Source organism: Anopheles funestus, chromosome 2RL (assembly GCF_943734845.2).
Source record: "Anopheles funestus chromosome 2RL, idAnoFuneDA-416_04, whole genome shotgun sequence".
Classification (NCBI taxonomy): domain Eukaryota; kingdom Metazoa; phylum Arthropoda; class Insecta; order Diptera; family Culicidae; genus Anopheles; species Anopheles funestus.
The window spans coordinates 72,665,425-72,689,197 of record NC_064598.1 but is presented as its reverse complement, the minus strand read 5'-3'; the positions used below and the strand labels follow the sequence as shown (position 1 = coordinate 72,689,197).

Sequence of the window (23,773 nt, the reverse complement as noted above, 5' to 3'; positions counted from 1 at the left end):
TAATACCTCCAGTTGCAGCTGACAATTGAGCAACTGGCTTCTGCAACTGCAACATGCAACATAGCGTAACCTGTAGTGTCTAAACCGTTGAAAAGATTATGCATGGATTATGTGCTTACAAACCATCGGCTCAAGATCTCCGAAGCCATCAAGTGATCTAAAGGATCACTCGAACTCAATGGAACATTTATTGGGCAAGTCAGCGTGAAAGATTAATCATAGCTTAGCCATATTCCCCCTTCGGGGGGAACTAATAAACCACTCATGCAAGCACAAAATAGGGCTCTGGCCCGGGGGGAATGGGGTGAATTCTTGGGCATGATTATTATGATGCGAAAAGCTTCGTCCGACAAGTGGACGCTTGACTAAATCGAGAAAGCATTCGGAGAACTGGTCTGACGCTGACAAACAGTGTTTGTGCGTGTAAATATTTGCAACCGGCGTCAATCGGACTAGCCGGACTTGTGTGTGGCCTTCGTTCGAAGTAAAACCAACTTTCCCCATTAATCGGCATCTCGGTAGTCTCACAACGATCTTGGTGCCTTGTTCTGTGTGTGTGTGTACCGTTTTGCATCAAGTTTGCCGTACGGAAAGAGAATAATAATAATAAAGCAATGATAAACTCAACCATGGTCCGGTGCCTGTTTGTTCATCTTGCCCATCACTTTCCGCCACGGGACACATTTCCCCAGCCCTACAACCACATCCGCAAAATGCTACTCGACTAACAATAACTGTCTACTCAATAGGTACACAGCATCCATCTCTCATTCACACTTTGTTAGACATTTTTGTGTTTCCTTAAGTCAAGCGAATAGAAAGAAAGAAAGAAATACAAGTTATAAAACAATGTCCAAGACGTATAGAAAGCAGCAACTGTTTTTCGAAGGCAAATGCCAAACAAAACCGTTGTGGAGAGTCCGGTTTCTGGGCGATGAAAATTCAATTACCGACCGTTTAAGAATGAAATACATTTAGACGCATTTGCTGTCAACATTCCATCCATCGGGTGAAAGGTCACATTTTAGCAGTTCACCTTCCCGTCAACATTCGTGTAGGTTTTTGATTCATTCTCTTTAGCTCCAAAAACACATTTCCAAGAAACCTTGTGCCCTTTGTTCATTCACACAAAGCAATGTGTTGAATGTTCTAGAAATTGCTATTGGAAAATGTTCCCCGTACAAAGAATAAGCTATCTTTAAACTTTAGTTTTATTTTCCCTTGTTTTTCCATCTTAAAACTTTCACATTTTCCTCCACACACACACAAAAGACACTTGCCGGTGCCGATTGTGATACCGCATTGCATCAGGAAGTCAGGACGCAAGTTGTAAAGAATGGAAACAATCGGTAAGTAGCATAAATACGGACGTAAGATATCAAGCACAACAAAGGCTAAAACGCTCGATAGAAGGTAAGTTAACAGAGTCAACGCTTACAGTCAATCTTTCGGATGCGGAGCTCGTTTGGCAGCTCGCAGCAGGAATCGGCCAGCTGTCCGTGCACGCAATAGATGATGGACCGCTGAGGTAGCTGCTGGTCCGACGAGCTGGTCGATTGTGAAGCCGCAGGCAAGAACGGTTGCGAGCTGGCAGACGTCCCATAGTTTTTCCGGTACTCGCTGAAAGTAGAAAGCAGTAGCAGCAGTTAGTTATGGCACGTTTGCGACAATGGCGCCGATGCTCCGTCTTGCGAAACCGGGGAAAGCGCGTCCCGAGGAATCTAGCGAATTAAAATCAAACAAAAAGATTCGGTACACTTTCTGCTTTTTTTTCTCCCTCGGACCGGTGCACAACACGCCGCGTTGCAATAAACGTTTCTACGAAAGGCAAATGGCCAACAAACGGTGAAGTCAAACATGCCCCGGTTATAAATTGAAAATGAAGATGCGTTCGCTTTACTCGTGCCATTGTTTAAGACGTTCACTTTACACTTTTGCACGATGCACAACAAGAGAAAAAAAATATAACAAAGAAAATCTTTGGCAAAATGAAAAGCGTGCGTAACGCAACAGCAAAACAGTGCGCAGAAGAATGCGACAAACAAACAAAAAGAAGCTAAAACTGAAGATAAAGAAAAAAGAACAAATCAAAACCCAGCAGCGTAAGCTAACAAACAAAACATTATAATCGGAGTGAAAATATGCTGCATAAGCCGTGATGCCAAATTTTGGTACCAGATCAGCGTTTATTTATGTTAAGTGCATAATATCCTTTAGACGGTTCAGTCTCTCACCACCATTTTCCTGATTGTTCTCTAGTGTTGTAATATTTTTTTCTTTGTAATTTCTTTTTTGCGTTCCGATTAAATTTACGAAACGTTCAATATTTTGCAAAGCAAAACATTCTAGCAGGAATTTTACCCCCGAACGAACTTTACTGGAATGCTTGCCAAAAATGGATTAGAAAAAGGGGTTTTTTTTTGGGAGAAAAAATTGAAACTATTTCATCCCAAAACGGGCCTCGCTACAAGCCGATCGTAAATTTTGCAGCATTTTTTAACACACCCTAAAACCCAGGGTAGTCGGGATCCTGCCAACGATTCTTCCCTTCAAAAAAAAAAAAAAACAAACGGCCGACTTCATCTTCCCGCACCGGTTTCGGAAGGAGCATGGATGCCCAAAACTGTTATTGGGTATGCCTGTTCGTGCACTCTTTTCACTATTGCCGATGAATTTGAGTGGTACCGTGGTTGGGAAATTATGTTGTTCCCACTGCCACTATGCATGGGGTATTGCTGTATGGTCCACCTCACCGCGAGTGAATGAGCTTTTGCCACTACATGCCACAGGAGATCCCCATCCGCCAGGGATGACCAGGGATGCAGTGTCCGGAAATGTAATGAATGCAGTTCGGCATACATTCGACAAACGATCCCCAGGAACCATTCCGGGTGGTCGGTTGGACAGTAATTTACTGCAGTGCCCATAAGTTTCCGCCAGTGCTTCGTGGCGGTAACCGAAAGACAACGAGCGAGAGAGAAAGAGAGAGAGGCGCCATGGAAAAATCGTTTGCACACGGCATGCACGATCGAGACGTTTCTTTTTAATGAAATGACTTTGGCAGCGGATCCGCAACGGAACGGCCACAGCTGTGGTAATAAATGAATGAATTGTAAAAATGGTGCCACTGCTAATGGTATTCCGGTACATTTCGCCCTATCGCGCCGTAGGCAACGCCTGACTGTAGTCGGACGGCACCGGGCCAACAGTGAGCACGAGAGACATTTTTATTTTCTACTTCTGATTATTCCATCCACCGATGCTGATGACAACGGACATTTTCAGTTTTAATTTCGAGCATCATTCCATTCGTCCAACCCCTTTATCACACCATGGCCATGAACCATTGCCAAGCCACATCCACTCAACAGACCAGGAGCGACGATTTGTGTCGGTGTGTGTGTGTGTGTGTCTCATAAATCATTTTAAAACATTAATGAGCACCGGTGCATCGGAAAAATGGGCAAAGAAATCAAATAAATCCAATTACCAAATTCAACAATCGTTTGAATTTTGATGAACTGCAACACGCAATCACAACATGGATGCCACGAACCCTACGGTGGATGTGCGTACAACATTGCAGCATGAATTGCGTCGCTATCGTGATCGTGACGTTTGAACTCGTATCAAGCTTGAATATTTTTCCAACGAATGACACTTTTCCGTACATACGGGGTACAGGATTGAGAAGCTGTCGAGCTGTCAACTGTGTTGAATTCAATTTATTTTTGTATTGATTCAGACATATTTTTTGCCATTGTTTTCAGTGCAAGACACGTTAATTTAAACACATTTGTGACTATGCGGCTATAAAAATAAGGCTGCAAAAATTCTGAATAAACAGATACAGTTGTCAAATGTAAACGTGCATTGGTTGGTTCTGATTAATGGTGATCGCAAATTTTTCTTTCACGTCCTTAAAGGGGTTTTTTTATTACTGCTGTGTGAAATTTTAACTCAAAACGTTCACATTTTTATACATTCACAGTACTTTACATTGCTATAAATGAACCCCAAAACTGTAGGAACGCACTGAACTCCAGGTAGCAGAATTTTCAATATTGCAAGAAATACATCACTATTAAAATTCTACAAAAATTGGATATACTGCAGCTTATAAGGCGTGATTTTATATTTTTGAATGATTTTTAATACTGCGAAACGAGAGAAAAATGTCAATGAAAAATGAAATTGATGAAAATTTTTGAAAAGTTATTAATTTTCGTCGGAGATAAAACGAATGAAATTCAATGAAATTCACAATGCAATTTTCAATATTTTCTCCCCCTTATCGCCCAATCCCCCTTATTCTGACAATTCGAAACACTAGTAAAACGAATACGGATTCTCAAAAACTGATAGATGTAAATTTAATATGCAATAATAATGACAATTCAAATAAATAGCTAAATAAAATAAATAATGCCTTAGAATGGATGCATTCGTGCTGGTTATTCTGAGTATATTCCTTAGCAATCAAATGTTTTATTCGGCGATGTGGTAATAGTGGCACCGGTTTTCTCATGATATGACTTGTACTTATCGATTTTTCATATACAGGTCTTACTATTCAGCTACAAGTCAATAAAATGAAAAGATCAGAAGAATCAGATTTAGTTCATGGATTTTCTTGAATGGACAAGACCCTCTACATTCTCTAGTTTTGGATATACTTTTGGATATCTTGTTTTGGATATATTCTCTAGTTTGGATTGATAAATATTGTGCGGAAACTTCGACTCATTTGACTGTCACAGGCTTTTGACAGAGTTGATAGACGTTGGCTGTGGAAGACAATGATCTCATTGGACTTTAAGCCAGGACTGGGTGAGCTTCAACGATCAATACACAATAGGTCTTCATCCCGAATACTTGTGAATGGACACCTTTTCAATCCCTTTCCCATACGATGTTCCGCAAGACATGGCGATACCTTGTCAGGTCTTTTCTTTATCCTTTATCAACATCCACTCATCACTGAACTCCAAGGTATTTGCAATGACCAGGATAACCTTATCATTGCGTATGCTGATGATATCTCAGTGCAGTGGTAGCAACTTCCTTGTCCAACATAGAGGGGTGATCGAGTCATTCGGCATCTGTTAGGCTGTAGCATATCTGCTAAACATCTTATCATAACTTAAATGATATACAGTATAAAGTTAGAAGGTTTATCACGTGACAGAATTCTACACATTTCGCTACCCAAAAAAGCCACTAAACCTAAATCAAAAGGAGGTCAGATTTAAAAAAACACAGTAACCCACTTTATTAAATGTAGCAACTGCAAAAAACCGATGACCAACGCATAAACGTAAATTTACACACTTAGGGTTACCAACGAGAATCAATAGCCACCCGGTAAAGATAGCTTAATAAGCGTTTTTGCATGAACAGCAAAAAACGGAACACCGGAACCAAAATTAATAACAAATAGCACCATCGTTATTTGCCACCGATTTCGTTATAGCCTGAAGATAAATGTTTGCGACAGAAACCAAAATAATGGCTATTTATAATTATAAATTATAACTTAAAATATGATCTACTTATTAATGTTTTCATATCATCTATAGATAAATAAGCAAACTAAAAGCTTGAAAAATGGGTATAAATAAAGCCAGTTTAACCTGAACGGTAGAGAGTCCGAGATGAACCGCCAAAGAGCGTGTTTACCGTCAGGTTGGAAATTATAACCAACCAAAACTATATTGTGTTCTTATTTCAAGAACTTCGAGAGTCCCCCTATCCAAGGTAAGGCCTCGATGTCTCCATCAATCCAGTAAGAGAAATCTCTTCCAGATTTCTATGATCGCCTGGACGATCAAGTCCGTCCAAATGGGGAAGTTTGTCGCCCGAACGAAAAGTCGTTGATACCGTGTGATGATTCTTTCCTATTGAATCTGTACGTGAAACATAACAACACTTTGTGCTTTGAAACAGAAGTCATCAAAGACCCAGAACAATTTCCATTACTACCATGAAATTATACATGCTTGAGAGTTGTCCAGCATTTGACAAACTTGCCTAGTGAACAACTCACTACACAGAGGCATTGATGACTGAAGCAAATAAGCTTCTACCTAATCCCAATGTTGCGTTAGAAACGTCTTCCACATCATGGAAATATGTTTGAAGGAATATCATTTGCAGGATGTTCTCTTCCTAGCAAAGATCCTTTCTATTCCTTCTAGCTAACAACAAAATAGCTACTGCAGCTGTTTTATTCCAAACGCGACGAATCTTCTCTCCCAAAAAGTCCGTATTGTCCTTTAGATGAAACTTTCGTGCATAAGTTCGTTTCATCCCTGAGGGTTGCTGCACCATGGAGAATGTTGAATGAGCAACAAATTAAAACTACCCTAACAAATGTGAAAATAAAACTTTCAGGACTTGCATACTCCTATACTGTATAGAATAAGACCAACAGATACGATAGACAGATTTTAAAACTGTTTGCAGATTATATCATCCACATCAATGAAAACAACGATGATAATTATTTATTAATAATGTACCTAATAATATAAAACAAAGAATTGTTGCTATTATCTAACTAAGCACACTAAATAAAATATTTTATAAAAAAATAGTTACAACTTATCAATTTAAAATTAATTTCTAAGTCGCTACAATACTTTTAATTGATTTGTATTATTTTTAAGTTTATAAACAAGTTCACAGTTAAATGAATCGACGAAAAGTTTAAATTTTCTTCCAAAAATACTTACTCAAACGAAATATCTAGTTTTCATCGAATTACCATTATGCATTCACTGCATATCCCTCCAATCCGACAACTAACATAAGCGCCTGAAAGGACGCTTTTCACATTTCTTCTTCATCGTCTTGCTAGTTTTGTAGATACTACCCTGCTAGATGAAATCTAATGCTCCCGTAATGAGGTTATGAGTCAATCCCATCAGTGTAATGATGCCCGAAACGCAGTGCGAGCACCATTCAAGTGTCGAGTGCGCTAACAAATTACAGGCCCACCGAAGGGTAAGCCGCCCGGGTATCGGGGCATCGTAAGTTCCTGCCGACCATAATCAGAAGGACCGGAGCAAATATAGCACGGTAAAATACCGAACCCTCCATAATCAGTGTGAATGTAAAACATCAACGAACCCTCTAGGGGGCCGTTCGGAAATGGCTTTCAAATGATTCGCCTTGCAAAAGGGTTTTTGCTCCACCGCCCTGAACTGCTGCTGGTACGAAAATCACCTTGCCGTGCTGCTGTGACCGAACAGAAAAAGGGAACACCGCTTCGGTTCAACACATCCAGCAGCAGCATGGCAATAGAGGGTACTTCAGATGGTGGTGGAAGATTCTCTGGCCCTGGCCAGTGTTTGACCCAGAGTCTTATTAGCATTTGTTTAGGATTATCCGAATTTTATACCCTCCGATGGGTCATAAGCGTGAAGTCCGTGCGCTCGTTCGACTTACTTCAAAATGAAGGGAGGTTCGCTGACGTGTAAAATGGTGAGAATAATACACTGATCTACTTGATATAAGCGTATGCAGTCTTTGACATGGAGGATCGCATTTTAAAGTTGCTACAAAGAAAAATTTGATTTTATATTTTCCATTTGCTTCTTTGGAGTTTCATTTGCTAGAAAGTATATAATTCAAACAGCAACAACTACATTTTAATTAAAGTGGCTACTTCTTAGTACCGCAAAGCTTCACTCTACCCATTATGTTTAAGTTTCACAGTTCGACAAAAGTCCTGTCCATCACCGTAGAGAGCGAGCACACTTACAGATGAATAGAAACATTTGCAGATGCTCACGTTTTATGCTAATGTTTACGTAATCTCGTAAAATAGTAACCCATACGATGTCCCTTTTTCTCTAGGTTTCATACACACACACACACACCGAAACGCATCGAAGCGTCACGTGCACCAACCTCCGAGTGTGAGCGCGGAAACTAAATGGATTCGTACCGGGCCGAAAAAGAGCGATTCATCGTCGGACGGGGAAGGGTGAAAACCTCTTCAAAAACTATAAACCTTTTAGTATGATGGGAAGGTAAAGATGGCCCTCCCGGGATCGAAAGATACACACCATCGGGTAACGTGTTGACAACAGGAGGACAACTAAGTCTTGAAGCAGTTGTTGGGAAGGAACACAAAAGGAAAGAAACGAAAAAAAATGACCCAACTATGCTTCAGATGTGCAGCCAGTACGGTTTATGGTGAAATGATCCATCGATACCATCCGAATGAACAATCTCCACTAAATGGACCGACAAAGAAATCAGCGAAACCCACTAACAGGCAGGGGGAGACATTATATCGGGTAGCAGCCGGACACAACAATGTGCTTGGTAAGCAAATTTATGAAAATGTAATCAATTTGTTGTAACACACCGTGTAAACCGTGGGCAAAAGAAGATTACCCCTCGGTTATGCAACGCATCAGCAGCGAAGAGTCCGGACGCAGATGGGAACTCACGCAAGCTCGTTGCAAATCGGTTCCGCTGCAGTGGCCTGGTTAGTAATGGAACGTGAGAAGAATGTTAGCAGCAAAGTTGAAGAATGGTTCGATTTGTTAGAGCAAACAAATAGTTTCACATTTACATTGTTCAAGATGCCATACGATCATTCGGACGGCTAAAATTCATTTCATCGGTGTTGAATGCTGTGCGTAATTTAACACGAAAAAGTACCAGAAACATTGTTGGTTTCAAAGCGTTAAAATTGAATTACAACACTATAACATTCCAAAAAATTTAACTTTATTAATAAATTAGAATTGTTTGGTAAGTTTTCCAAAAATTACAGCATGTTTGTGGAATGACAATTATATTTCTATTTTAAACCACATCACAATGACATCAAACAATTGCGAATTGCTCTCCATATGATAGGAAAATTGGGGGCGGCCCGATGGTGCATGTGATAAACGGCGCCAGTCCACACGGCCGGACCGGGTTCAAATCCCATCCGGACCATCCCCCCGTAGCAAGGACTGACTATCCGGCTACGTGGTAAAAATAAGTCTAGTAAGCCAGAAATGGCCGGCGTGACCTGTAAGGTCGTTAAAAGCCAAGAAGAGAGAGATGATAGGAAAATAGTCAGGGAAGTTCTCTGAAATGGTTTAAATATTGTTTGATCCTCCGTCATAGGTATGAATTATTAATAATACCATTTGGACTATTGGTTGTGTGTGGCTTTGAGTATTGGATGTATTATTTATTGACTAATAAATTCATTGTTAACAGAAGGTGCCACAGAACACGTTCTACTGAATAAGTGGTATTCGTTTTTTTCAGGGCGAAAAAATAATTATAGTTTTAAACGGAATATAGTTTTAAAACATTTGTGCGAATTTGAAATCACAAAAAACCATAGATGTTTAGGTGCGATAATTGTATGTGATAAACGGACCTGCTTCCACACGATACAACTGGGGATGAAAACCCATCCGCACCGGCCAAATATCGTGGTAAAAACAATTCAGGTAAACCAGAAATGGCCAGCATATGACCTTAAACGTCGTTAACACTAGAATTACTGGACCAGTAATTTTGTCTCGAAAGCTTCATTTTGATCACATTATTTTTTGAGGTTAAACAATTCTAAGGCACTTGAAACGTGAATTTCTATAGTACGATCTCCAATAAACAATAAAATCTACTCCAACTCTTCGCAATTCTTTAAAAATTAACCACGAACGAAAAACATCTAACACGCTAAGTAGTTCTAGTGTTAAGTAAAGAAGAGAGAGAAAAACGAGAATATTGTGTAAAAACAATCTTATTTGAGGAGCGTTAATCAGCTCAAAATGTAACCAAACCGTCTACGAAGCTTTTACTGTGTATTTGGTGGGACTGGAAGGAAATAATTTATTATGAGTTATTTTCATATGGGCAAACATTAATTTCATGTTTTTACAGTTAAAAACTATACCGTTATAGGCTAGCGATTGATCAAAAACGGCCACAATTGGATACTGAAGCGGATGACAACGCCCGACCACATCTTGAGTGACTTAGCCAACTGCTAGAGGGAGCTTTGTTGGAAAATTTAAATAGATCCTAGATGCTTGTTTTTTCCAATAGAACTACCAATAAAAAGGAAACAAATTATACAACAAACTGGTTCGTAATTCACTTTAATCGGACAATCCTAAAGATGTTAAACAAAGTCATAAATAGGGCGCAAAAAGATAAGTTTTTTCCTTCCCCAAAACTAATACTTATGATAGTTCATATAGCATATGATCCGTAAATCATACACGCAAAGCAGAAATTACCAAAAACCCACTGATTTACCCTTTGATGTAATTTGATGTTTGTTGAACTTCAATTCAATCCTTAATTGCTTTCGATTACGGTTCAATGATGACCACCACAATTTTCCACAAACGAAAAACAATTCGCATCATTATCTCCATTCTTGATACATTCTGTTCTACCATTTCTAAAGCACCACCACAATCTCGGTTTTGCAACCACATGAACCTTGTGTCGAAGGAATGCCATAAACTTTAGCTAGAACAAACACTTCAACCATTCCACCCATTCAGCGCACCATTAGTCAACAGTTTCCTGGTGCAAGTCACAAGGCCCTTAGCTGTAGTGCTTCCGATTGATCTGCTCGGTTACAGTCTTTCGCTTTCGCGAGGTACCAAAATTCACGCGATAACCCGTTGACCGCAGGACCACACGGTTGTTTTCTGGAGGATCTTGTCAAAAAAGTCCTTCTCTCGAACAAGTAACAACCAACGTTAGCGCTAGGCGTTCGCGGAAACTTTTAATCCATCCTCTCGATCCCGAGAGTTTTTCCGCAAAACTTCTTTCCACCGTCAGGTCACCGAAAGAAGTACAACAGCCAAAACAAAAAAAACCGCCCCAAAACAACCTGCCATACCGAATGCGCTGTCATGTTCCGTGCTGCGTTTGTCCTAAATTAAAAATAACTTTGAAAACTTTGCAACGGCTTCGGCTTACGTTCCGGCACAATCCGGCTTGCTACCGCGTATCTGTGATATCAGATCCTTGACGTCGCTAAAAAGGATTCTACTCCTGACCCAGAGCCCGGGCATTGCCAGACACGCTGACAGTTCGACCGAAAAACCGAAAACCAACCGTCCGCAGCGGTAAACGTTGGATAAACGAAACCGGAAGACGAGATCCGTTGCATTTCGGTTGGCATTTTCCACGTTTGGTCCAAACCTTCCGGTGCCGTAGCGCTGCTTTGTTCCCAGAAAAGTGTGAACCGCCGGCGTGAAGAAAGCGAAACCAAGCGAAGAAAAGGGCGAAAAGTTTCATTTTCATTTACTCATTACATTACTTTGGGAGTTTGGGAGCAGAGAAAGAAACTTGAGCATACAGCTCTCGGCCAGGCAGCCCGAGTGGTAGGTACCAACGGCGCCAGGGGCAGCCCCAGATGCAGCAAAGTTGATTTTGCTTCGTTGAGTCAAACGGGAACGCGCTTCGGAATTAGTTCCATCGAAGTAAGTGTAAGTACAATTTGTTGCTTGTTGGGTTGGGGTTTTGGTACCACACAACCGCAGAACCTCCACCAAAATGTGCCCCAAAACCGAAAGAAGCTCTGGCGCAGAAGGTGGAACGTGCATCGTACGTACGCCACCATCGATACATCGAATGTGAACGACTAAAATGAGTTCTCGCTTCAAACCCCTTCTCCCCTCTGGAGACTGGAATCGCTCGGAAGCTGATGCACTTCGCTGGCAACTGCATTTGCCACTTGGTGCACTAAAGGCGCGGCGAACAACTTTCTGCCAGCATACGACACGACACGAAACACGCTCACGCTGTCGAAGTTGCCTTTCACATTTGCCGGCAACAGAGGCACAACACTTAATGGATACACGAAACTGTCGTAAACCATTGAAAGGACGTGTTTCGCCTTAGGGAGCAAATGTACATTATTCCTATTGTTTTTTTTTTTTGTATTTTGGGCTCCACTCACACCGCGCAGAAGGTTGCTAACCTATGGATGTTTTTTCTTCTTTTCATAAAATAAAATTACCCATCTGTAACATGTGTGAAACACTCCCCAAAAAACATGCTAGTTTATGTAGCGAAGCATTGTTATGCTTTATTGTTATTTGAGCAACATCAACATTATTTTCTTTCCGCTCATCATTCAAAGGCATCCATCTGAAAGGCATCTCAAAGGCATGGTAAAACCACCCACAAAAAAACCGTGTTATGAACAATGTAAATTTCTTAAAAAAAATGAATTTTAATTAATGTGTCGAGAGTCGAATGTCGTTTGCTTAATTAACGGTCAGACATAAAGGAATTATTGTTAAAGCTTTCTTCACAAGTGCGACCACAAGAATAGAATGTGTTTCGCTTGTATGCTATATTTTTTTAACATATTTGTATTTCTCATTTAAAACCAATTCTAGTTCATTTGCGAGGATCAGATGATTTTATAAATTGATTGATTGAAGTTTGATTAAATTTACAGAAATATTCGTTTAGTTCTGCATTCCTCAATCTTCAACATATAATGCATTTAGGATACAGGAAAAAAAAATAAAAAAAAATAATTTAGCGTTCGTTTTTTTATTAGTCATGCCGACGTTGAGGAAAAAGAACTCCGATTAAATAAGATATGACCGATATTCCATAACAAATAAACTCAATAATGTACATTACACTATCAATGATGGCTACCAACCGATCTTTCTACAGTCTGAGGAAACTTTTCCATTCATAACACCTGTCGGGACGATCGAATGTGTGGCCTCGTATGTGTGGAAGGACAATGGAGGAACTGCTGTAATGACGAGCTCTAACTCATTATCGTACAGAGAATTAGACTAGCCAAACTCCTACCAGAATTAGACTAGCCTACCTGTCATGTCATTTGAATGATACCGGACAACCTTTCCCGTAATGCCCTTTTAGGCTGTTCACATGGACAGCGGAGGCGTGCTAGGCCTTCTGTTGATGTTAAGGAATGTTGAGGAATCTTGGCACATTTCTCAAACTTTTGCAAGATGAAATTAATTCTGCGTAAGGCTTTTCCAACTAATACGTTCAGAAAGCTTTAATACAACCTAGCCGTTTTTAAGCAGCAAAACAAAAATACGTTTAGTAAGCTTTCCCACGTTACGAATGTGTTAATTGATAAAGCTTTTTTGTAGAATTAAATCCCGAAAATGGGAAATGTTTTACAAAAAGTCCCGCAAAAGCGTCTGCTTTCTCACTTCAACTCGAAACCCCCTGTAGTGTCAACTTTAGTAAAGTACTGGGCGGCTCCATTAGTATTACATGCAAAAAAAATCTACTTTTGGGGTCTATGATACCTTCCACTAGTTTTTTTATATGGACTTTGACTTTGAACCGCTCAGCAAAATAAGCCTGCGTATTTCAGATTAGAAAATTTTTCTAATGTTAGTTTCGATCAGCTGCTCGACAAATGTCAAAACAAGGCATTTTTCTAGCAGGTCTGAAACAGGTTAGGCCATATTTGATTCGGCTGAATGTTGATTGAATTTGGATTTAAAACAACAATGAAATTACATGAGTTTAATTATGTTCAGCTTTTTATGAAAAATTATACAAATTTTTACTTGAGCTATACCTTTATTTCGAACTACATTTCGACGCTGTAATTCCTGTTTCGTCAAAACGCGGTTCTACAAAACTGCAGCCTAATGTAATTCTTTATGTCAAAATGCTAGGTCCTTGAGGGATCCTTGCATGATGATATTACCTGTCAACAATTTTCCGCTCGATTCTGCTCGATGTTTTGACAGATCCGGGCTAAAAACTTTAGCTTTCTAACTTAAGGTATCATAGACCCCTTTAACGGTTTGATGTGGCTGAATGTTAATTCATCGTAAGTAAATATTGTATAATTAAGTTTAATTAATCAAACAAAATGCATGCGAAATGACCCTTTGAACGAGGAAATAAGCGTAATTTTTACGGAAACGACCTTTTTAAGGCGGCGTCCATTTATTACGTAACGCTAAAATTGGCTTTTTCGACCCCCTCCCCCCCTATCGTAACAAAACGTAACGTTGCGAGAGACCCCCTCTCAAATATTACGTAACGCAACACCGACCCACCCGCGTTGCCCCGACTTTAAATAAATGACTTTAAACTAAATGCGCCTGACAATGACCACCGTCTCCGTTCACTATGATTTAGCTATCGTTTGTTCATCTATCAAGTAAAAACTCTTCCTCAGAACTGGACCATATTAGCAGCAAATTGCTGCCAAGTTGTCCCGACATGGCAAGAACTATCTATTAAGAATATTCAACAACATGTTGAAGTTCAGCAATATCCCGCAGAGTAAAGTAAAGAAGTAAAAGTTGTCACTATTTTTCAGCCTCAAAAACCGCCATCAAGGTACGATTCATATCGGGCGAATTCATTACATTTGTGTCTGAGGAAACTCCTCGAAACGATGATTCTTTTTCGGTTAGAAGATTGGTAAGAAACGAGTAACCTTCTTTCGAATACCCAGTTCGATTTTCGTAAAGCCAAGCGTACTAATGACTGCTTAGCGCTTCTGATGATAGAAATAGAGCTTGCCCGTGCAAGAGAACCGAGCGTGGGATCTAATTTTCTGCATATACAAGGGGCATTTGACTCAGTTTCACCACACAAGCTGAATCAAAAGCTGGAAAACGCGGGACTGGGACCAAAGTTGAAAAACTTTTTATTCTACATTTTGTCAGAAAAAGCACTGAATTTCAACAATGATCATGTGTAGCTAGCACGGACCAGTTTCCATAGCAAACATATTTGTCCTGACGTTATTTAAATTCCAAATTTGTTCCAAATTTTCCAAACATTCCAAACTTCCATATCTAAACGTATAAAGAAATAAAATACTCGACCAGGTCATTAACAAAATGGTTAATTTATGTTACGTAACACAAAGTGGACCTCCACTCCCCTCTGTGTAACAAATCGTAACGCTACAAAGAACTCCCTCCTCCCCCCGTTCGAGCGTTACGTAATAAATGGACGCCGCCTAACGAGGAAAATGCTAGGGAAATAGCCCTTTCAAAGAGTAAATTATTGCATCACGAGCTTGCTTTGCTGCTCGGTACAGATTGAACAATATTTTACGTGAAATGGAATGTTCAAAAACTGCCTAAATCAATTCCTCTTGCTTGAATGAACATGTGAATTTGATCTTTAATTGATAACTGAGAATTGAAAACAATAAAAACGCTTCTATCGGAACACATGGAAGACCCGTTTTCTAAAAAACCTAAGGAGTTCCCGATGCCAAAGAAAAAGTTTTAGCAACGTAAAATAAAACAATTCTTCAATGAACTGAATACAACTGGAAGGCGTTAATAGTATGCAAGGAACAGTTAACAGTAATAGCTTCTTCACATGTTAGGTTTGATAACATCATCTTGACGATGCAGTGGTTCTAAGAATAAATGAAGTCTATCAAGACATCTATTTGACTATCAAGACAATTAATTTATGTTAAAGATTATATTTTACGAGTTTTCAAACTTAAAACCAGGAGCGAATTGTGCTTGTTGTAACAGAGTTGGTAATAATTGCTTGCCATAATTAAACAATGAATTTTATAAAGGTTAAAAAAATTGTCTTCCCAATGTCCGTTAACAAAAAAGGAAAATAAAACTGCTGCTAGTGAGCTTTGTTTTTGTGTTCTCGATCGTTCTAAAGTGCTTCATATGTTTCGTGCTAATATAAAATGCCGTAAACTGTATGTTGTAAGGTCCAGCTGTTCTTCACAATTACAAAAGATTTTTGTTTAGTTAATTATACACAAAGAACGTCCAGCAATAAAACTACGAATCAATGAGAACTCATGTTCCATGCTAGCGAAAGCAAGAACGTTCGTGTATAAATTTTCTTACGATTAAAGTTCAAATACACTTCCTCGCCCACTAGCAAACCACCGCATTGAAGTTCCGGCCATCACATCTGCACACCCATCGGCCGTGATCCATAACTTGTGTCTCGCAAGCCACACCGAGAAACCAGCGCGTGATGCGGTAGACCCGAGTGCCCTGTCGCAGAACATAGTTCACAACTTTAATTAATACCATACCGTGCGGTGCGGTTGTCGGGAAATGTTTGACGCAGCCTTCGATACCCGGCGTTCAATAAGTTTTAATGCGCCAGCACAAAGACGAACACCACCCCGCCGGCCGGGAAAAGCACGATGACGGGTTATGCCACCCGCCACACGGCTTCCTCGCGTGTTTGGCGAGCGTGATTTATGTGGTGAGACTGTGGGGTGACTTTTTGGGGGGTGAATTTGCTCCGTCTATTGTCTATTTGCTCGCGCTGGTGGTCAGCAAAGTTTGACAGCCGTCCGTAGGTATTGCGTGCGTAGTTATGCCGTAGTGATGGAAGAAGATGGAATGCATGGTGGAAGCTTTCCACGTGGACATCCGGGTCATCGGCGAATCACAAACTTTCTAATGACTTCTTGGTATGGTTGCAGTATTTGAAGTAGTGCCCAAAGTGGATTTAATCATACCGTGTCTATCGATGATAGTGAAAGGAAAGGGAAAACCCCCATCCATCCAACACTGCAGCATAAAACACAACTCAGCAAGGTCAGCCACGAAGATTGTATGCATAAAACTGGCATATCGCTCTCAATACCTAGACACAACTTCCCAACTATGGAGCAGTTGATGTGCAAAATAAAGTTGGAAAAAAAATCTTTTTTTTTAATTCTCATTTTGTTTTAAGGACGTAGAAGAAGAAAAAACAATCCACAACAAATGCCTCTGGTGGGCGTTCCACCGCAGGCCCGATAGATTTACGAGTTCAGCTTTTGTTTTCTAACACCCAGCACCCTGCATATCCTGCACCCAAGAGGAGCTGGTTTGAGAGCATTTTTGATGAACTGGCTTTCTACTGAACTTGGCTTTCCAGGCCCAGAGAAAATGTGGCTGTGTGTGTTCACCGAGAATTTTCCTCGTTCTGCGAAGGTGTTTGAGAGTGTAGTTGCTCAAGTGCATTGCCGGCACACTCGATAGTGCTGCGGTATATATGGGTGCCGCAGTAGGAACCAGATTCCAGTGCTGTGTTTTATTCTACAGCATAATTACAGCACGCGCATCGACAGTGTTGAAGTGTTTGGGATTTTCTCCGACTCACTATCGCTCTGCAGTTTGTGCAGTAATTAATGCTTTGCTTAGTTTCGTTTTTGCAAAGACCTTGGCACGGATGGGACGTCCCGGAAGTGGTAACCGGCTGCAAAAGGAAAGGATAGGTTTTGTTGATACGGTTTCTAGGTACCTGCTGCTGCTAGGTAGAACGACCGTACGAGCTCTCGGTGGGCGATCCGGTTCGAATGTCTTTCCCGAAAACTGGAACCGATATACCCTGGGAAATGGTAACACTTGGCAAACGTTTTACTTCTATTTACGAAACCATTGTAAAGGCTCCGGGGAATGATGTTCCGTTTCTCTCTCTACGAACACCGGTCGGAATGGAACAACTGTTTTCTTCGGACTCCTTGTACTCGAAGTGGATGTGATCGGCGGTGTATAATTCGCACTGGTACCACATCATCGGTACGAAGTGTATCAAATCCATTGCGCCATATCTAAGGCTAATTTACTACGCAAGTCATTAATCACACGTTGAAATCGGAAAAAGACGCATTCGAACGGTAAAAAGTTCTTGTTACGTAGGTCACACTTGGTCGTGGTATAAGTACAAGAACTCTTCCTTAAGAAGAGTCATCCACTGACAAGTGAAGGAAAACTACGCTAAAACTACGTACGAGTAACAAATCGCTCCAAAAGGTAAAACATTTCCCCGTGAACCATTTGCGACAAAACGTCGAAATACGGAAACACAGACGGAAGACAAACCAATTCAATTCGGTTAGAGCTGAAAAGCTGAACCAAGACTTTGAGAAAAAAAAACAATCAACCAAACCACTGTTGGTTTCCTTGAACTGTTTTCTCCGGTGTTTGCCCCAGCCGTAATAGCATGAACCGTTCGAAAATGTGATTGACCGATTGGCTGTTTCGAAATGTTGTAAAGATTCCGCCGTGTTCGTGTATCGTTTCCCGGGGAGCATCTTTGTTTGTGATGCCCGTTTACAAACGGTCTTCGCACACGTAGAGCTGATGGCTGACTTTTAAAGTGATTGCCTTTTGCCTCTATCGGCATCTTCGTCAAGAATGTTTGATTAATCAATTATCGTTGATAAGGGTCCATTTGGAGCGAAGCGCTGGCACAGCCAGGTGTGGGTTTTTAGTTGGATTTTCCTTCTCCCGGTTTTTCGCAAATCCTTGTAGATGTCTTCATTGATTTTGAACGACTTTAAAGATTTACTTCATTTCGGGCTTTAGCGTTTAAAACGCCCTGTGACCTGCGGCCCGCGAGGAGGACGGAAGAACTTTGACTGTTTTTTTTAAATAAAACAAAGATCTGATCATATTATGTGATGTTTTGAAATTGATATCATACTTTTACATTCCAACAGGATAGCATGCAAATAACTTTGGTAAGAAAAATATGTTCTATTGTTCTTTTTTCGAAGCATTCGGTTGGCCGACAGCAACATCGACCAAGTGGTAAACTCCCGGGATAATCCCCAAACCAAATTGTCCTATTGTTTGACAGATTAGATGAATTTTTTAAATGTATCGAATTACATAAATTGCAGGCTATTTCTCGCCATGTTGAAGAGCAGTTAATGGATTGACATAAAATCGATCAAAATTTTAAAGATATTGCGGTTGCCTCCAACGTCTTAAGGCAGTTCAACGTCTGCAAAGTTTTCATCAAAAGGGCCAGACAATTAAAAATTAACCTCAAACTGTGGCGCAAATACTTCAGACAAACCTTGAAACATGTTTACTGCCTATTATGAGATGTATTTTTTTTTTGCTTCCTAGTACCATTTTGACATTCTTGAAAGTTTGGTTTCTGTGGGTTTGGATTTTGAACTCGGCACGTTCTACTCACGGACAATGGCACCGTAATTCGGACTGTTGCCCGTACCGGCACAATTTCGAGAAAACCCCGTGAGAAGTCAATTGCATCGAGCGTAGGCTTGATCGGTTTTGTGCAGAAACATGGTAGAAGTCTAGCATCTGCCTATCAGTTTTAACCGATCACCACTTTCGATCGTTATGCCTCGTCTCGCTCTATCCACTGAATCTTCTCGGTAGTATTTTTTAGAAATTCTTCTGCTTCTCGCACTAACACCATCTTGCTTAAAGTCGTTTGAACATATTTCAACACGTTGAGTTCCATGGCTTTACAGCTTTCCTATTCGTCCCCGACAATGTAATTTAGGTTAAGATTTTTTTAGACAGACTCTCAAACTTTGTCTCAAACCCAAGCCTGACTTTGATTTGATTCTTGCAACGTTCTATTTCTTTGTAACCTATCTGTTAAGACGCGTTATTTGTAAAGAGGTTAGATGATTTTTTTTTTCGAAAAAATGTAGATAGATACAACATGGCTGATGTTGATTTGGATGCGCAAGACTAAAAATAATCTGATATCGTGATAATTTGATTTTGTGTTCTTAGTGAGCCCTACAATTTTTTTTTCGCGAGCCGAATCAAATCGTCAAACGGGCCGGATTTGGCCCGTGGGCCGGACTTTGGCGATCCCGGTCTTAAGGGGAGGCTCCTCATTAAGGGTAGTCAGTGTGGGTGATTTTACTTTTGCAGATATTGAACAAAAATGAATAAATGAATGATTATTTGCTGTAGAAGGCTTGAAGAGCAAATTTTTAACAATTATTATATTATTATAAATTATAATTATTTATAGCAAGTTTTAATAATAATTAACTATACAATTATTGAAGAAATTATATTCCTTTTTTATAATTTTAATTATATTAAAAACAAACTAGAGTTAAATAACACACATTTGAAGGGGAAGGATCAAAGCCCCATTTTGTTCACTGCTTAGGGTCTCGATGTGGATTAATCCGTCTCTACACTCGACGAATTCTCAAAAAAAGTCTTATCGCGATGCTCCAAATATATTAAAGAATATTAATCACTTCCCTGTCTTATTAATGACATTTAATGAGATGTTAAGACATTATCAACTCTTTTGAATCGACTTTTGAGGTTCTTTTTTGCACTTTGACTACGATAGCTTTAAAGACAAAGTTTCTTAAACATTTTCTGCTTTTATACAATTGTAAGAGTGTACTAGAAAATTTAAGGTAGATTTGAGATGATAAAAGTTGTTTCATCATTCTTAGAAATAAAATGAAAATTCTGTTACCAATATTTTATTTATCTCATCACGCAGTACCATTCTTGAGAATTGATTTTCAAATGGACGTAAAGAATGTTGGAAAATTCCTCGAAATAGTTCTCAGCTGCCATGTCACTGTAGTTGAAACTTCTTAGAAATGTTATCCCAATTTCGGCAAAAATACCGAAATTGTAATTGTTGGATTTTCGTTTACTTCTTTCTATAGATGCAGCAAAATTTTCCGCTTCAACCACATCGTTAGCGACTGCATTAGTGTATCATCAGTCGTGAATGAGAATTCAAATTTCAAAGAATTTCTATTTATAAATCACAATCCCTAAAGCTACAACACTAGTTCTAGTGCAAAACCCCAGACATGGACCAGATACACTCGATTCACAATGATCAACAAACCATTAGTGAAACCATTTTGGTGCTCGAATGGTAAAATCAAATCATAAACGCTAAGCCCCACACAGCAGGCGCAAATTCCGCAAGCCCTTCCTTCGGTCCACATTATAGCTACATGATTTCACTCGGCCAGGCACTCGGGCAGTCCGTGAGCTTCACTTTAATGAAAATCAATCACCAATACCATCGCAACGCAACGCGCGGGAAAACGGAAACAATTTTCCCAACTTCATCCATTCGGCGAAAGCCTTCGGCGTCGGTTTACCGAAAACTTTACCGACCATCAAATCGGGGAAATTCTACCTGCCAACTTTCGCGAAACCACGCGGAGCAAATCGATTGAAAGCCGCCCGTAGGCCACCCGCAACTTTCGTCTGCTGACCTATACCCCTTTTTGGCGGGGTCGATCTGGTCTAGAGCCAAATTTCCGCTGCCAGAAAGCGGCAGCACAGGTAGAGTGTTGCTGGACGCTTTTAACTCTTTATATGTGCGTCCCTCCGCGACGCTAGAAGTGGACCGTTAATTAAAATTTATTTATTTACAACTATTCAAATACCCGCTTACTCCACGCGGGCAAATGGTTGAATGTGCGAAGGATTGGCAAAGATGAAGGAAACTTACATAACCAACGGTTGTTTCTGCTGGTCCTTGTCCATGGTTTGTCCTGTCTTAGCTTGGGCACGCTAGATGATTTGCTGACACTTTCCACCAAATTTCCCACCCAAAGATTTACGTCGGGTGTCGGAAAATGTTACACTTGTCTTCCCTGTAATATGGCACTGGCATGCACGATCACACAACACTACATATATTTGAGAAACGTCCAACACAGAGCAATAAAAATGATACAGACATCAACACATGTCCCTGTTTAACCATAAATGCTCCAGAAGGGCTGAGACTATCTGTTGTAAGCCTCAATTATTCAATTCAGCAATTCAAATTTCCTTGTGATGTTCTATACACATTTTATAGAAATATTTATTTCACTAGAAAAACTTCTTTCAAATCCGTTTAAAACAACACTATGATTTAAGTTCTCCTTTTTATAAAAAAAAAATCATTACAACACAATAAGTTCACCCGTAAACGGTTGGTTCCTCTATTACACACCTAGATTTCAAGGGTTTATTTACGGCCCATAAATTGCTAAACAGTAATAAATATTTAAATATCAGAACCGCATAAGTAACGACTGCAAGTGACCCATCCGCTACGCAATTTCACCATCTTCTGCACTACACTTTTGGCACGCAAAACAAAAAAAAAGCACCAGAAAGGCAACAAAAAACACACAATTTACACACTCCTAAGAAGAAGAGCAGCAAAGAAAAGAAAAAAGAACACAAGGGACCACCAGGTCAGGACGAATGGTAACTCTCGTCCACTCAAATTTAGGACCTGTTTCAACTGTTGGAGCAGGTGAGAAAGATAGATCGCGAAAGGGGGGGGGGAGGAGAGGGAGGTCAGACGACATTGCTGGCGGAAATATATTAGTTTGTCCCTTCTGTGCACAAAACACTGAACCAACGTTGATAGTGTGTTTTATTGTGTTACTTGGACTTTGGGAAATATTAATCTATTTTTAATGGCCCAACGATATTTCGGTCGCACTGCTCTTCGCTCTACTCGATCTGGAGGCAGGAACAAATCTATAGACACGGACACATAGCCTGGTGGAGCAAACTTTAGCATCCTTTTTCGGGAAAAATCACAAAACAGTTTTACGATTTGCTGAGCAAAACATCTATCCAATTCACTGTATCACAGTTGGTAAACCCACAAAACCCTAAACTGAATGCAAAATTAAGAAAAAGCTAAAAGAAAAGCTTGCCCCTTAAATGGAACGAGTCTCAGCTTGTCCACTCAGCGATTGTTACTAACACCATACTGAGCGAATCTAAACCGAATAGTGGATATATTGAACTCGCACACTCGCTAGTAACAGCTTAACGGATGATGTTGCACCTTTTTTTTTATTAATGTTATACTTAGCGAGTTTACACAAACAAACAGGCTCTTATCAAAATCACATGCACACAAGAATCTGGCAACATTCCGCTTCATCAGATGCAACAATACGTACGAACACAAAACCGTGACTAAGCCGCTTAAATGATATCGCTCAATCCTGTACACCGAGACAACGAAGACGATGATGGCCAACCAGCCGTTCTAACTACCACCAGCGTACGCTAAGAGATTAGTAGTCAAATTTCTAAACCCTGTCAATATTTACATGCATCACACACCGTGCCATTGTGTATCGCCACCGTCTTACATTAGCCCGTGATAAACCTGCCTACACACTTCCTCACGCAAACGATCCCAACCATGGTTAGTGATCGTTTCTTAGTGTTAAACAATTTTGTAACAACGTTATCGTACGGCAAATAAACAGCAAGAGCTCTCGGGTACCAGTAACGTTTTACCGGTATGCCATACTTCCTATCCTACAACCTTCACACTCTATCAAACCTTCCATCAAGCTTTACGGATACGTCTAGTGTAGATGAACATGTGTACACCCACAAGGCATACACAACCATCGTCACTCAAACTGAAAACGATTTAACAACACGCACTTTTACACACGTCCACCTGCCGGACACGTTTCTTCCTTCGGGAGATAGTAGAGTGCTCTAGAAACGCGCGAGAGAGCAAATATTAAGCGCTGTGTGCAAGGTCTCTGAAGGTTGTGGAGGCTGCAGATGAGTGGACTAGTTTTATTATTCGAAGCAACAGCGTACACACGTACACGATAGCTGTTATCTAGAATCATTTACAGTGCATTCCGGTTTTGTACGATCGTAGCTCATCATTGTACAACCCGCAGAAAAAAAATGCACACCAACCCTTCGGAGCAGGCAGCAACAATAATTATTCGAACAACATTGGTACCGAGTGAATTTACACGCGGTCCTTTTGGTGGTGTACAATTGGAAATTGTTCACGCTAAGTGATGCACCCTCGAGAAACTTATTTTAGTCTTCTCGATGAGATGACCACATAAATGAGTGGAACTTCAAAATAACTCAACAAGCGCCATTTTTCCTAGGCTCCCTCTGACTGGTAAAACATAAGTTCCCAATAAACAATACGGCTAAATGTCGTTATAATTAAATATCGATAAATAAATAAAAGGCTCACAATAAAGCTTTAA

General features: G+C 40.2%; 1 protein-coding gene across 1 annotated transcript in view; it reads right to left on the bottom strand.

Annotated features, from left to right (window-relative positions):
* The window catches only part of LOC125764869 (zinc transporter 2-like), a 31,693-nt gene extending 9,597 nt beyond the window's left edge, over nucleotides 1-22,096 (bottom strand). Inside the window, exons 1-2 of the mRNA XM_049429503.1 lie at nucleotides 21,232-22,096; nucleotides 1,439-1,620 (exon numbers count right to left, since the gene is read on the bottom strand). Of these exons, the coding sequence (XP_049285460.1) occupies nucleotides 1,439-1,620; nucleotides 21,232-21,266 (217 nt within the window). The 5' untranslated portion in view covers nucleotides 21,267-22,096. The remainder of the gene's footprint in view (nucleotides 1-1,438; nucleotides 1,621-21,231) is intronic.
* Nucleotides 22,097-23,773: the final 1,677 nt, after the last annotated feature.